Source organism: Calidris pugnax, unplaced genomic scaffold (assembly GCF_001431845.1).
Source record: "Calidris pugnax isolate Ruff unplaced genomic scaffold, ASM143184v1 scaffold24, whole genome shotgun sequence".
Taxonomy (NCBI): Eukaryota; Metazoa; Chordata; class Aves; order Charadriiformes; family Scolopacidae; genus Calidris; species Calidris pugnax.
This window is the reverse complement of record NW_015090922.1, coordinates 14,744,675-14,759,159: the sequence shown is the minus strand read 5'-3', so window position 1 is coordinate 14,759,159 and position 14,485 is coordinate 14,744,675. Positions and strand designations below refer to the sequence as shown.

Below are 14,485 nucleotides of genomic sequence, written 5' to 3'. Positions count from 1 at the left end.
TACTTCCCACACCAGTTCCCCTCTCTAGACTTGCATTGCTTAATGTGTTTAATTCTGAGGTTGTCCCAGTTGAGCTTTTTGTGATTAATAGCTGATAACACTGTAAACCCAGCACAAAGAACATTTCCTGGGCAGTAGCCATGCTGCTTTTGACTGATGTTAGGGTATGGACAGAACAAGTACTGGGGAAGAGGTCACCCTGAAGAGGTGTGGGCTCAGTGTTTGCATTATACATCTGCTACTTTATCGTCTTCTCAGACATTTGCAGAGGGAGCCACTTCTCTATACAATTCTCTCTGTTTTAAGCATTGCCAGGCACCACTGCAGTGCAGTGGACCCTTTGCTTGTAATATGTTTGACTATGGGGATGAAAAGGTAAACCACAAGGATTCAGTAGTGTTAGTGCCATTTAGATCTCATATTTACTGGTCCAACAGCCAATAGTTAAAAAATAGCGAGAGGCTGGCAGCTTGCATGCAAATTGCTGGGTTACATATAATGTATTTCTGCTTGGACTTGCCATCTAGTCCAAATACATAGTTGGTCTTGATTTTTCAGAGATTCTGACATTTTGCTGGGAGGTACGTGCGAAGTGTTGAGTGAAAACTCAGAGTGCTGCCTTGTTCAATTGGGTTTCTGGGCAGCAGGAGGGTCAAATGCTGCTGCTACTTCTTGTTACTGGAAAGACTTTGGTACTGATTGGCTGTGTCTTCTCTACAGCAAGTAGAAAAATGGGGATAACAGCAATTGCAGTCTTTCTGGGAGATATTCTTGCATAACATGTATTTATCTTATAAATGTCCATGCTTGGCATTCAAGACCTGAACTTGTTGTCGGAAGCAATGTATGACTGTTTACTGTTTTTATTTGTATGTATTTGTATGTATTCCATCCATAAATTTAAAATATGAGATGCAAGAGTTTTAAATGTGCTTCCAAAGGGGGAGACAAAACAAATTGCAGCAGGTGGTGTTTTGGATAAGGCCTTATACAATCAATCAAATAAATCAGTGCTGTACAGAACTAGAGACAGCAAGCAGTGATATTGGTATATGTTCTGCAAAGACATACATCACTGGATATAATAATAATAATTTTGACAGCCCTAAGGGGATAAAGAAGATGCTCCTTCTCTAACAGAGGGTAGACTTCTGTTCTATTTGTATATGATGGGCCTTCTTTTTGAATCACATCTAAGGAATGTGTGCACTGACCAAGTGGCTGTTTAGAAGCAGGGTTGGGTTTTTTGCTTTTTTTTTTTTCTTGTAGTGTGCAGCTGTAGCGGGGAGCTGAGGGAGTTTTATACTGCAGTCTGGTTTTCTGTGGAGTGTGCTCAAATCTTTGTCAACAAGATGCAAGTAGCTTGGGCTCAGAAGCTGAAAGAACTTGCTGTAACTTCAGGCAGCCTATTGAATTGCTATAGATGTTAGAAGTCCAGAGATGGATACCCAGACATCCCCTGTATGGGGCTACTCTTAATTTTTCTTTGGGTATCTAAACATTCATTTAAGCAAATGACTTACCCTTTGAGAAGAACAATGTGTTGGTCAGTTACAGTTCTAGGAAATCTTCCCTGGATACACTTTGATACTTAAACTTTTCCTAATAATGAACAGTAAAAGGCCTTGACGTGGACATGACCTCTTCTATGAGAATGTGGGAGACACAAACTTGCTATCAGCAGTAGAATAGAATTGGTAGCAATTGCCACAGACACTACACACTTGTGTACCATGTGCTTCAGACTACATGGATGTGCATCACTTTGTAGAGAAGATCTTCACATTTGGGTCTCTTAGGGGGTTTCTCCCTGTTTCTCCTTTTACTGCATCCTTTGCAACATACTGCTATTGGCCAAAAACACCCACTGACCTTGCAAGGAAGGTGGCTGGTTTTAGGCACTGCTTTCTTTTCAGACTCTCATAATTGATCACTACTTGTGTCACTCAGAGCATCAACTCTGTGGAATTTGACCTTCATATAGATGAAGCCTTGTTCAACCTAATGTCGTGAATCACTTAGCACCAAAACCTAAAGCAGTAAGTCAGGGCTCTGCAACTAGCTTTCAGTGTTGGTGTAAAGTCTCCTCTTGTAAATATTAAAGCAGCCAGAAAATATATTTTATCTGGATGCCACTTAAAAATACACACAGAAAACAACCCTAAATCCCTTTCCAAATATCCATTCTTCATGAAGATACATTGGGTTAAAAGTTCAACAATTTCACCAAGCTGCTGTCTTGGAATCCAAACCTACTTGCGTAATGTTGAGGTTTCAGAGCATTGAACCCAGAGTATCCCTTGTTAGAATGTTGAACAAAAATAAAAATGCTGGAATAAAATGCTGAATATGACCTTTTCTTAACTTCATTTTCGAGATTTATTTTTGGTGCCAAATTGACAACTCTAGCTTAAAAATATGTATATAAAATCAATGACACGTTTACCCTCTCTATTCCTTGACCTACAGAAACAATCTCTAAGAGGAGACAGCATTCAAATCCCAAGACCTATTCCCATTGTGCTGCATCTACTGACTGTTTCTTCCATTTAGTGACTCACTTAAGAAGCCTTTTAACTATCAGCCCCATCAGTGGCTTTTCAGTATATGGACTGACAACCACCATCTTTATTATTTATAAGTTTGCAGTAACATGTAGAAATATACTTTGCCTGGGGCACTAAGTAGGCAAGTGACAGATCTGCAGCCTGGAACCTGGCATTGATGAACACTAGTTTTCAAGAGATTCAATACCATTCATGGAAAACATGTAAAAGTCCAAATGTTGTCCATGTTGGGTTTTTCCCCAGTTACACGCATTTGTTATAAAGACTGAGTTGCTTTTTCTAATGAGAGAACTTCAGGAAAATTTTACCGGTGAAGGTAATTGGTTTGCCTGTCAATAGTGAAGGCAGTACTTGTATGCCTACATCTGTGGCTAGTTTCCAGCGATTATAACCAAGGCATATTTCCAATCAAGTTGAGCTTCAATGTCCTGTAGTGGCCTTGAACCCAGTGTTAAAATGGAAATAAATTTTTGTATGCTGTGGTGACATCGGACAGCAGATGAAACGTTCTTCTACTAATTGTCTGAATAACAAAACAGCATTTCACATGGAAATAAGCTGGAGTTTGGGAAGATGTAATTGGACCTTTACCATTTGTTTGTTTTTCTTGGAGCACACTGGCAGTTCTTACAGATTATTTCTCTCTGAGCAGAGGCACTCTAATGCCCTCAGCTGCTTATTTTGTCTGGAAAAATCAGGCACCCAGGATAACGATGACAGCAGCAGCAACATTTTGACTCCTAAATCCCCTGGCAAAATAGTTACATCATGTCTGGGAATAATTGGGCAATGACAGAATGGAAAAATTACAATGACTGAAACAAGACAGGGAAGCTCTTAGTAATGGGGTTTTGTGCATTCATTCTTTTGAAGGTGGCAGTTCTCAGTGCTACTGGGAAACTCTGGATTGACATCTCTTGTACCTACGCCCCATTCTTCCCAAAAGAAATATTGCAGAGATTTTCAGTCCCTAAGCCAAGCTTTAGCGCTAATCTGCGCTACCAGTATTCTTGATCTTTTGGCATAGAGGGTTGAGTGAAACTGCTTGTTCTCCAGATCACTCAATCCTTGACTTCTTTCTTGAGGTGATTAAAGATTTGGCTATAGGGTTGGATGTCTTCTAGATCGAACTGACAGGCATTACTTACTAGGTCCAGTTTCAAACCAATGACTTTAAGGGTATTTCATACCTTAAGACCCATAAAAGGCACGGGACTTGATCTTCCTATAGAGCAAAATATTCTTCTGCACTAGATCTGAAGGAGCAATGTGCTGGTTCTGGCTGTCAATGTGTATGTTGGCTTGACTAATGTCATCGTGATCTATTTCATCCTCAGTCTATGAATTCTTATATTGAATAAAGGCTTCGCCTCATTCTCCAGCTTCCAAGACACTCTCTCCTGTGAAATTGCATCACAGTGTTGTACGCGCCACCATAAGAAAGTCAAAGTCAGAGAGTCTAACCTGGGCTCTGCTGTCTATATCCATAGCTTGCAGAAAAGGCAGTTTCTGTTGGCTACTCTGTTGGGTAGCACAGACACAATTTAGACAATTTAGTCTTGTTCTGAATTCTGACATTACGGTACGTTCTTCACAAGTCCTAAAAACAAAATTTTGAGCATCTGATTTATTTCAAGAGTAAGATTTGGGGATTGTAGAGAGTGTTTGAAAAGATGTCCTGCTGGATGGTCTTACATTCTGTTATGACTGGGTCCTGGGATGGCATCTGTGGGGTTTGTTGGCTTCTTCCCTGTGTTTTCTCTTACGTAGTGTGTTTCCTGCAAGCTTTTACAATCACAGCAATTTGAAGAACAATGACATAAAATCATAAAATTGCCTAGATTGGAAGAGACCTTTGTGATCACCTAGTCCAGCTGTCAACCTAACACTGACAAAAAACATCGCTAAACCATATCTCTAAATCCTGTGTCTACCCATCTTTTAAATACCACCAGGGGTGGTGACTCAACCATTTCCCCGGACAGCTTGTTCCAATGCTTAATAACCCTTTCAGAGTAAAAATTTTTCCTAATATCCAATCTAAACCTCCCCTGGCACAAATTGAGGCCATTTCCTCTTGTCCTATTGCCTGTTATTTGGGAGAAGAGACCAACCCCCACCTCCCTTCAGCCTCCTTTCAGGCAGTTGTAGAGAGTGATAAGGTCTCAAATGACATAACAAACCAACCCATGTAGTGAAGCTAATGCTGTGGTAGGAGAAATCATTGCATAAATTCAATTATTTCATAAAGCATAAATTTATCCACACTGGATTTGCAGGTGCTGCTAAATGCTGCCTCTACAGCAGCATCATTGCTGGGTTGTAAAACATCATGTCCTGGCCAGATTGCAGTTGGGTGATTACTTTTTGCTCACATACTCTTTTTATTACTATTTATATAGTACCGTAAGTCTACTTGGCACTGTACAATAACTAACTTAAACAGATAACTAAGACCCTGCATTGGAGAACCTACAACTTCAGTGCCACAGCTGGTACAATGGAGTGCAATACAACAAAAATAAAACATACTGGTTGAGCATAACACAAAACAAACAAAACATACACAAAGTGTGGTGCAGCCTTTACAACTTGTGTCATGCGGTAGATGTCTCTTCAAAAGTTTTTTTTCTCCTAAAATATGCTTTAAAAAAAAGCTTTGCAGTTTGAGGCATAGGAAGTGACTACCAGAAGCCACTCCAAGTCTAAGAGTTGTCATGAAAGAAAGCGAGGATATTGCAATGGAACAGTGAAAAAAGTGTAGGACAAAACCAAAGCCGATAGAAAAGAAAGAAAAAGAGAACTAAGGCTAGAACTGGAAAGTGTTGAATTTCTCTGCCTGAATGAGAAGCTTGTTTGGTTTTTTTTTGGGGGGTGGGTTTTTTTTTGTTTTTAAATAAAAGGGAATGGAGCAGTCTTGAGTGATGTATATGAATAGAACACATGTGCTTCATGGTGAGGAAGACAGGAGAATTAACCTTGGTAACAGTCCAGACTTTCCGGACTAATTTTACTGAAACTGCAGCGCTGCAACACTAGAAAACTTGGAAGAAAACTGGGAGGGGACAAGGAGAGGAAGATGTTACTCCAGACTACCATGCTCAAACCAGAAAGGTTGCTTATATTTACAGGTATGCAGTGCCGTTAGATCCACCGCCATGAAAGTTTGAATTATTGGCAAGTTGGCTTAAGAGTGGAATTGATAAGTTAGGATGGGAACCTGTGGTACAGTAAGTAAGCAAAATGTATTCCTGCCTCCAAAGTTGCTGTTTAGTTGGACATCTCTGGCTCCCCTCTTAGCCAAATACCTTGTACGCTTAGACACCGAGGAGATGAAGGACATATGTATTGTGGATAAACACTTAAGTTGTGAATTTTACTTGTTTTGTTGGCTGTGGTCACATCACTATTCAGAAATGTTAAAGATGTGTAGTTTTACTTGCATTTAAATGAGATGCAAGATTATAATTAGGACTCAGCTTTTGGTATCTAGGAGGACAGATTAGTTTTAATCCTGCAAATTTTTGTGTGGAATCAGTAAACTAATAGATTTGTGAAAATAAAATAACTTCTTAGCCGGTAAATGAATGAATGGATTGTTCAGTCAACTTTGTCAGGTACAGAAAATTATTAATCTGTACTTGATCAAAAGGTGGGGAAAAAAAGGTGTAAAGAAATAACAAATTATTACTAGCCAGATTTATGATACTGACTCTAACTGCTTTGTTGCTCTCTCCACTTTGTATTTTGAACCTTGATTTGACTGTGTTCTTTTAAAATAGCTTTTCTATGAGTAGTATTTGGATTGATAAATGGATTGGGAAGAACGTGAAGAACCTCTGTTATCTCTTTCTGTTTTCTTTGCTTGTTCAGGTTTTGGTTTTGTTTGGTTTTTTGGTGGAGGTTTTTTCCCCTCATTCCCAGGTGAAGACAGAGAAAGTGTTGTAAACTAATCTTTTAGAAGGGAAAGGTCTCTTACAGTTCTTTAGCTTTTTTTTTGTCTTGATAAGCTGGTGTCAGGTGAGAAGTATTGGATTTGTGGGCATTAACAGACTAACATTAGTGGTCATTAGTCATCCAGTACATCCTGAGCATCCTTAAAGTATTAAAAATAAACAGATTTTTGACAGACACGTTGCATTAAGTAGGTTCATGGATATAGTTACACCTGACAGTCTTCAAATAGCCCTTGCCTTTTCTCATATCTCAGGACATATTTCCTAGGCAATATATAAATAAAAATTAAAAATTAAATAAAGTACTAATAATATATAATAGTATGTATATAGCAGGAGACAAGCTTTAGATCTGTGGAATGCATTGAATTTTTCAACCATCTCAGTTTTGATGGGATGGTGTGTAAAACAGAGCGAGGCTGAGTGCCTGGGCTGGCTTGTGAAGTCCTTATTCCACCTTGAGATCTGCACCCTTATTTTGGTGTGTTGTGGGAGGGAAAATCCATGAACTGGCTTCAAAACACAGAGCGTGTTGCAAGCTGAGCTCTCTCTTCTGGTGGAACTGGCAAGTGTGGGCCATGGCTCACCGGGACAGAGTGCCTGTCCCTGCACAGGGCCCCGCTCCTTTTCCAGGATTTTCTTTCCTGTGAGCTGTTGATCCATTTTGGATCTGATGTCTTCCTGTCCAACATAGTAGGCAGGTGCTCTCTTCAGGAAGGACGACCCTCCTACCTGAAAGAAAGGTTTTAACTTTGTGAATTTTAAATAGTTGGTTCTTCTGTTGCTGAGACACTGGAGATCAAGAAACTCTGTAGTATGGTGACAAATTCAAACCAAAGGAGCTGGGCTACTACTGTAGATGTAACGAATGGATTGCCTCTGTGTCTCTTTCCCCATCCCCCATGCTGCAACTGCTTTGTATTGTGTCTGACATCTGTCACATTACATGTGACATACATGGAAAATTCCCATGGTAATTGGAACCTGCCGTGAAGCTCATAGTTTTACCATCTGTGTGCTGGAGAAGCAATGTGGTCCAGGGGACTGAGCATAGGTTCGGTATGGAACTGTTTAGTTTTACCCAATGTGTATATTTTGACAATTAGGAGCACGGTGCTTATTTTCTCCATTTCATCATCAGTAAGCAATTATAACAGATGTAGCTGTTATAGTACCATGAATGTCTGGTGATTCATTATTTAATAGTTGAATAACATAGAGATTTAACTTGGATTTGGGAGTGGGGGGGTCAGTTGGCTTATGTTCCAAACCAGACCAAATTCAGGTTTCTTTCTACTTCTGTGACAATACGTCACATTTATATGTTTTATACTGCCATAGAGAAAGATACAGATTGACAGAGAAATGGAAGTGATTTACTTTGTTTCCTCTCCTGTTAGAATAAACCTGTGTGGACAGCGATTCTTCATCATACATTTAGTCCCATTCTTCCCACTCAGATGAGACCTGTGGCTACATCCACTGATATTGTGTGTCTGCTGATGATCAGTGGACATACAGCCCTGGAAGTGAGCACATCAGTGTTTACCATTAATACTTCCTTATGTTGCAGACTGGTTTTACAGGACAGCGTGTGTTTAGTTAACCCATAGAGTTCTCTCTCCTTCTTCTGTTTTTCCAAAGGTGATGATACAAAAGTAATTTTCTCTATTTTAATTATAGTTGTGCTCTGGCTGTTCACTGTGGTGAAGGACAGGATAATGAGAGAAAAACTGTGATAATCAACTCTCTTGCACAGGAGAGCTGCTGGCCTAGCAGTTTTTTCAGGTGTCTTACTCTTTGTGGAACGTTGCTTACTTAGGATATGTTTGCTTGAAAATTATAATTTCTGAGATGCGAATGAAGAAAAGAGTGAGACTAAAGAAAGAATTTTGAACCTGCAATTGAAAGAAGACACTTGTGTGCAGTTAGCACGGATCCCATCCCATGTGGCTAACCCTTCTGATAAGACTTGGAAAAATTGCATTAACTTAATTATGTTTGGTCACTGGGCCAAATGGTTTAGAAATGAACACGTACGCCCTGTCAGAGGAAAAGGACGTTGTTATAATTAGACCTTGGGCAAAGTTCCAGATTGTGACTCCTGACCTGAGCCAACCCACAGATGGGGCTGGTGAGCAAGAGGGGGTGTCTATGGGGAGCGGGTGTGTGGTCAGCTATTGAAAGGATGGCAACTTGTTTGTGTTGTGCAAAAGGCTAAAACAGTACAAGGGAGAAGAGCTGTGGGAGGGAGCTATGTGTAATAGTGGGATTCCCTCCAGAGAGAGATTCCCCATTGATTCTCACTGGAGGTATATATAGAAATAGATAATTGGACATGTTTCACTTTTACAGTCACTTACTTGCAAGAAGTTGGAAGGCAATAGAGCTTTTATTATATTAAAAAAACCCACCGTTTGTTATTTTCATCAATTCCTATGACAACTTTATTATCAGTTACCTCTCAGAAAAATGAAATATGTTCTTTTCTTCATTTTTCTTTGTTGCTCCCCAGCTCCCCTCCCCATCCCTTGGAAGCACATTTCCCCCAGATTTGGTTCTTGACAAAGAAAAGGCGAAACAGAGAAAAAGAAAAGGAAAATATTATTAAGTTGGAGGCCATTAGAAAAAGTTTATTTTCTTTAAAACTGTATCCACCAACAAAAATCAAGGAGTTGTAATTGATTCTTAAATAGCATAAGCAGTGCAATTTAAGTAAATGTCCCTCCGCATCCTGTGATTGGCAGGCTTAATGTTTAGAAAGACAGTGTTCCCACTTAGAAATATTCATTCATTCAGTGATTCAATTCTATAATATCTGTGCTGGATTCCTCTCTAGCAGTCCTCCATTGTTCTTACTTTAGAAGAGTCTAGAGACCTCACCTATCTACAGTTACAGTGTTGTGGCAATACAAAAGTGGCGTTTTATCCCTCGGTGTCAGTATGAATTTCCTGTATGCCACTTACAGATGGACCTGGAAAACGCCAGTGTTGAGAGTATGAGTTGTGCTATGGAATGATACTTTGTGAAACTGAGTCAATACAAGTTTACTCTTCATTTGAGCTCTCCATGCTTTTGCAGAGTAGTAAAAGCTGAGTAGCTGCGCTGAGTTTCTCAAGTATGGATCTCAAGGAACAGATGCCAATTTTGTAAAAACACCAAAGGAACAAGCACTAATTTGTGGGTGGGGTATTTTTTCGGCGTTATGGATGAAGAAGGCCTGGGGACTCACTGTTCACATCTTTGGTGAACTTACCTAAGGTGAAAGCTGAGCGATGAAATATCAGTACAAGACAATCTGTGGTGACCTGATCAAGGCACTACTTACCCTGTGGAAAATGTTGGCCTTCATATTCATTCATGTAGTACTCATTTCCTGGTAAGGTACCTCTTTTGGAGGACTGTTTACCAAAGTCCTCACCTGAGCTCATAAAGGAAGATGTCATGCTCCTACCACTTCAATGTCCCAGCCAATTTTTCCAAGGAGGATTCATTGTCCATGCCCCAGATAATTCTGGTCCTTTCATGGTTGATGGGGAAGCCTCTAGACAGGGGGCCAGAACTCAGTTACAACTGAATTGATGCAAATGTACTTATATTGTATGTAAATCAGTTCTGGAGTTCTTTCAAAACAAAATCTTGTCGTTTAAGTGTCATCCACTATTACCATAAAGTCCCTGAGAAGATGGTCTGTGGTGGACAATTTCAACAACTTCTGAGGCTCTCTTGTGAAATCTTTTAAGAACTGAATCTCTTAAGTCTCCACCACAGAGAGGAAACAGAAGTTGCTGTGCATGTTGTTGTGCTAGATTTGAGGGAATTTTGGTTTTTCTGACAGAACCAGTGTCAGAGACAGGTTCCAGGGTTAAGTTTGCCTTTGGATTCTCATCATCACTGGATGCCAATGATCTTATGAATGTGCTTTTGAAGCCAACTCTAGGGGCATGGAGAGCAAAGGAAGGTGGGCATGCCAGAAGGCATGGGCATGAGAGCTGCAGCTGAATCCCCTCCAGTGCATAAGAGGAGGCGGTAGATAAATTAATACCAGCACAAGTAGGGCAGGTGATTCCTGCCAAGCACATAGTGCCACAAGCGTGGTGGTTTGGGTTTTTTTTTTGTTGCTTAGTTTTTTCTTAAGTGAGCATGCTGATTTCTACACAAAAAGTCCCTGGAGAGCTTCTGGCTGGGTGCAGTGTGTTAAGTCCCACTAGGCAACTGATGTCCTAGAGGTGCTTTTCCTAGCACAGCTACTTAGTCTTTACGAGAGCTCAAAGCAGCCTTGTTCTGGCAAGCAAGCAGACCAAAGCATTGCCCGGCAGGTTGGGGCAGCAGCTGCTGGGATGACAAAGCACAGCTGTGTTGGTGCTGATACAGCACCCAGCATCCTGCGGTTCCGTTCACCTGCCACCTCCCTCCTCGCTCCCCTGCTCCGTGCCCGGGGAGCCGGGGCTTCCCAACAGGCTTTAATTATTTACTCTCTAAGGATGTGGCTTATTCTGCAAATTAAGTGAAAAAGTGAAGTCCTTAAAAAATATAACACAAATAAGCCCCTGAGCTGTCAAACAACAAGTCCCTTAAAAGGGCAAAATATGCGGCTCTCTGCGGCCTGCACAGATCCCTCCTTTCAAACTGCTGGCAGGAGGCTTCCTGTTTGGATGGGCCGCTCACAAACGGTGTTGTGTGGTGAAATCAGTCACTTCCCAGCTCCTCCTTCAGGCCTCCTTTTGCCTCCCTTTACGCTCCTGATACCAAAGCCCCTCAAGCCTGGGTCCTGTCAAGATGGGATCTGGCAGCTCAAATGTAAATCTGAAAGCGTGCGTTGGCGCTGTGCAGCTTCTCCCCTGGATACATAAAGCAGCCCAAACTAGTTACGTGTGTTTGAACACGGGGTAGTCAAAGTGGTCCGACTGTGATAGTCCTGTCCCTAAAGGGATAAGTGAGTGTTTGGTGGTCTGGCTCCAGAGTGGTGGAAAATTGATTTCTGCTTCATTGTTTCATTGTTTGTTTTATTTTGATCAAACGGGATACCTTTAGTGGATTCTTCCATTTATTCTGCATAAATTCTCCAGGATATGCTTTTTGCTTCTGATACTTTGGCTCCTTTACTGTAGTAGTGAGAGAAAAGCCAATACTGGTGTTCAATGGCAGCATTCAACCTTGGCTTCTGAGTGTTACTGATAAATCTACTTGCTGGGAAATCCCACACTGAGTTTGTAAAAACTTTGGAGAAACTTTGGGAGAAGTGATTCTACGCTGCCCTACAAGAACATATGAATGTCATATTAAAGCTTAGTGACCTTGTCTATCTTGAGTGTTTATTTTGCTCTTTCATGTCTTAGATCCTTCTGTCCTCGCCCAGCTGTTAAGCTAGTGATAAGCTTTGTAACTACAGAGAGCTGCACAGATCCAACAGTCTTATCATTTAATGTACTTTTTTTTCTTTTTCTTCCTGCAGAACATGATCAGAAGATAGCATCATACACCATGATCATGGCACCCCGGAAGAGGAATCGTCATGCGTTGGGGTTTCTTTGTTGTTTTGGGGGTAGCGACCTCCCTGAAATCAACCTCAAGGACAATAATCCCCTCCAGTTCCTTGAGTTTTCTGTCCCAATCCCACCAGCAGATGAGCTCAATGCCAGATTCTCCGAACTTGTGGTAAGTTTCTGCTGGCAGATTGATATATTTTAGGAGATTAATGAACTTATCCCTTCAAAGGAGGAGTAAAGGGACTTAAGGAACTTATTCGGGATAGGAAAAAGACTTCTGTTGAAGCTTCCCCCTCCCATTCTTCTATGACTTATATTCTTCTTATGAGAAAATCAGCAAATGACAGGATGGATGGCAGTGGCAGTGGGTATAAGTACAACAAAATGCTTAACTATGCTTATTTATTCTTACAAGCCTATGCAATTCTTCAAGTGTAGGATTGGGCATATTAGAAGGAACAAATCCCTGACAATTTCTTGCTAACAGCTTCTGATAAAATCTGCTGTATAATATAGTGCAGTGGAAAATATCAGGGTTTGTGGGTCTCTGAGATAAGGATGATACTGTTCTGTTGATCAGTAACACAGTGCTGGTGAGGTACAAGAATCAGGTGACCATGCTAATTATGTTTCGTCTGCCAGCTGCCTTTGAACCATGAATTGGTGCTGTTGCAGCAACAGACACAAACAGGAAGGCAAGCAGTTATTTCAGATGAACTTTGTCGTTTGCTTTTGTGGTAAATGTTGCGGATCCTAGTAGCAGGCACTTGCTATTTGTGCCTGGCATCAAATGACTTCTGTGTCTTTGCACTGTTGTCAAGACCACAAGCAAAACACAGGCAGAGGTCATAGGGCTGTGATGTTTTCCAATCTGCATCGTAAAGGTGATACCCATTATATTCAGTTGATTAGCTATCTCATTGCTATTCTGAGATCGGAGGTTATGTAGAATCAGGTATCTCTAAGTGTATATATGCCTGAGTGGTGCTACTGAGATGAAGAATAAAACAGGATATTGAATCTCAGAATTAGAGAATTTGCCAGTAGTCTATCTACATTACACTTATGACATTAGCCCGGTAAGTTCTTGTCCATTGGCTTCAAAGTGCTATAAGAATGAAAATAACTATATAATTTGGGTATGTAAGTGGAGGTTAACATATGGGCAACTATAGTATGTCATACCAAACATAGGGACAGCAATAGTTTGTCAGATCAGTGGCCTGGGCTCCTATTTCAAGATGGGGTCCAAAGCAGATGCCTAGGGAAGAATATAAGATGTTGCCATAGTGGTAGTCTTTTCCAGGATATTCTCTAGCCCTCTAACAATTTTCAGCTCAAGGACTTTCTCAACCAAAGTTGCTTTCCGTGTACATACTACGTTGGTATGGATTTCTTTTCTATTAACTGTTTCCATCTTCCCTAGAACCTATGACAATTTTTTAGCATTTGCAGTATTCTGTGGCAGGGGTGTGGGGAGGAGTCAATAGGATTTGCAACTGTTTTGGGAATAATAGGGTGTGCAGCAGAAGAGAGTCTGCTTGCTTCTGACTAAGTAGCGGATGAGGAATCTCCTTTTACAGAGATACTTCACAACATTCTGGTCTATATTTAAGACAGTTTGCCTTTTATGTGAGACTACTTGAATTCCTCTTGGAAAGTGCGGCTGTCCAACTGTGGAGAATTCTGCTTAGTGGCAGGTATCTCTCATGAGTAAAAGTATAATCTGTAATCTGCTCTGCTGTCGATTTGTTTGTGGATACTGCTTAAGTATTGGTTTTCACAAGCAAAGCTTTAATTGCTGTATCAAAGTTCAGCTCTCTCCAATACCAAGCTGCCTTGAAGCATTCAGTCCAGCCTTCCTGAAGACATCACCAACAGATGTGCTTTGCTCCTGAACTTGGCATGCTAAAACTTGAACTTGTTTACCTTTGGGTCATACTGAGAGACCTGTTTTAGTTGCTGCTGGGCTTTTGTTTACTGAGGAGGGTATCAGTTTCTCCAAGGAGTTTGAGAGTTTGTGGTTGTATTAAGGGTGCTTTTAGCTTTTTTTTTTTTTTTTAATGCCTGGCAAATGCTGCTTTCCACATGCTTGTAGCAAACCGGCTCAGAGCTGCCTTATGGAAGTCTATTAAACAGTATGATTTATAATGTTTTTGGTGCAAAATTTAATGACAAGTATACATGATGATCTGTAAAAATTTTTGGCCCCTGAAGTTTGTGAGTTGTTGGTCTATGCTATAACTTATTAAATGTGCTGACAGCCTGTAACGGGCATATACATTTCAAACAAATGAAACCATTGAAATGAAAATAGATCATATTCATGTTCTTATTTTTAATGATAGTGCCCTAGCCATCGTTCCATGAGTAGTGAGGTGGGAGAGAAAAATGCTATTTTTCAGAAGGTTAATGATGTATATCGCACATTTTTATGAAGTACAGGGATGGGATGGTGATGCACACCCATAG

General features: G+C 40.6%; 1 protein-coding gene across 5 annotated transcripts in view; it reads left to right on the top strand.

Annotated features, from left to right (window-relative positions):
• Nucleotides 1–14,485, top strand: part of DAAM2 (dishevelled associated activator of morphogenesis 2) — a 217,830-nt gene that overhangs the window by 81,483 nt on the left and 121,862 nt on the right. For all 5 annotated transcript variants that reach the window (XM_014950958.1, XM_014950957.1, XM_014950954.1 and 2 more), the window contains one exon: nucleotides 11,980–12,182. In XM_014950958.1, coding sequence (XP_014806444.1) covers nucleotides 12,009–12,182 — 174 coding nt within the window. In that variant the 5' untranslated portion in view covers nucleotides 11,980–12,008. The remainder of the gene's footprint in view (nucleotides 1–11,979; nucleotides 12,183–14,485) is intronic.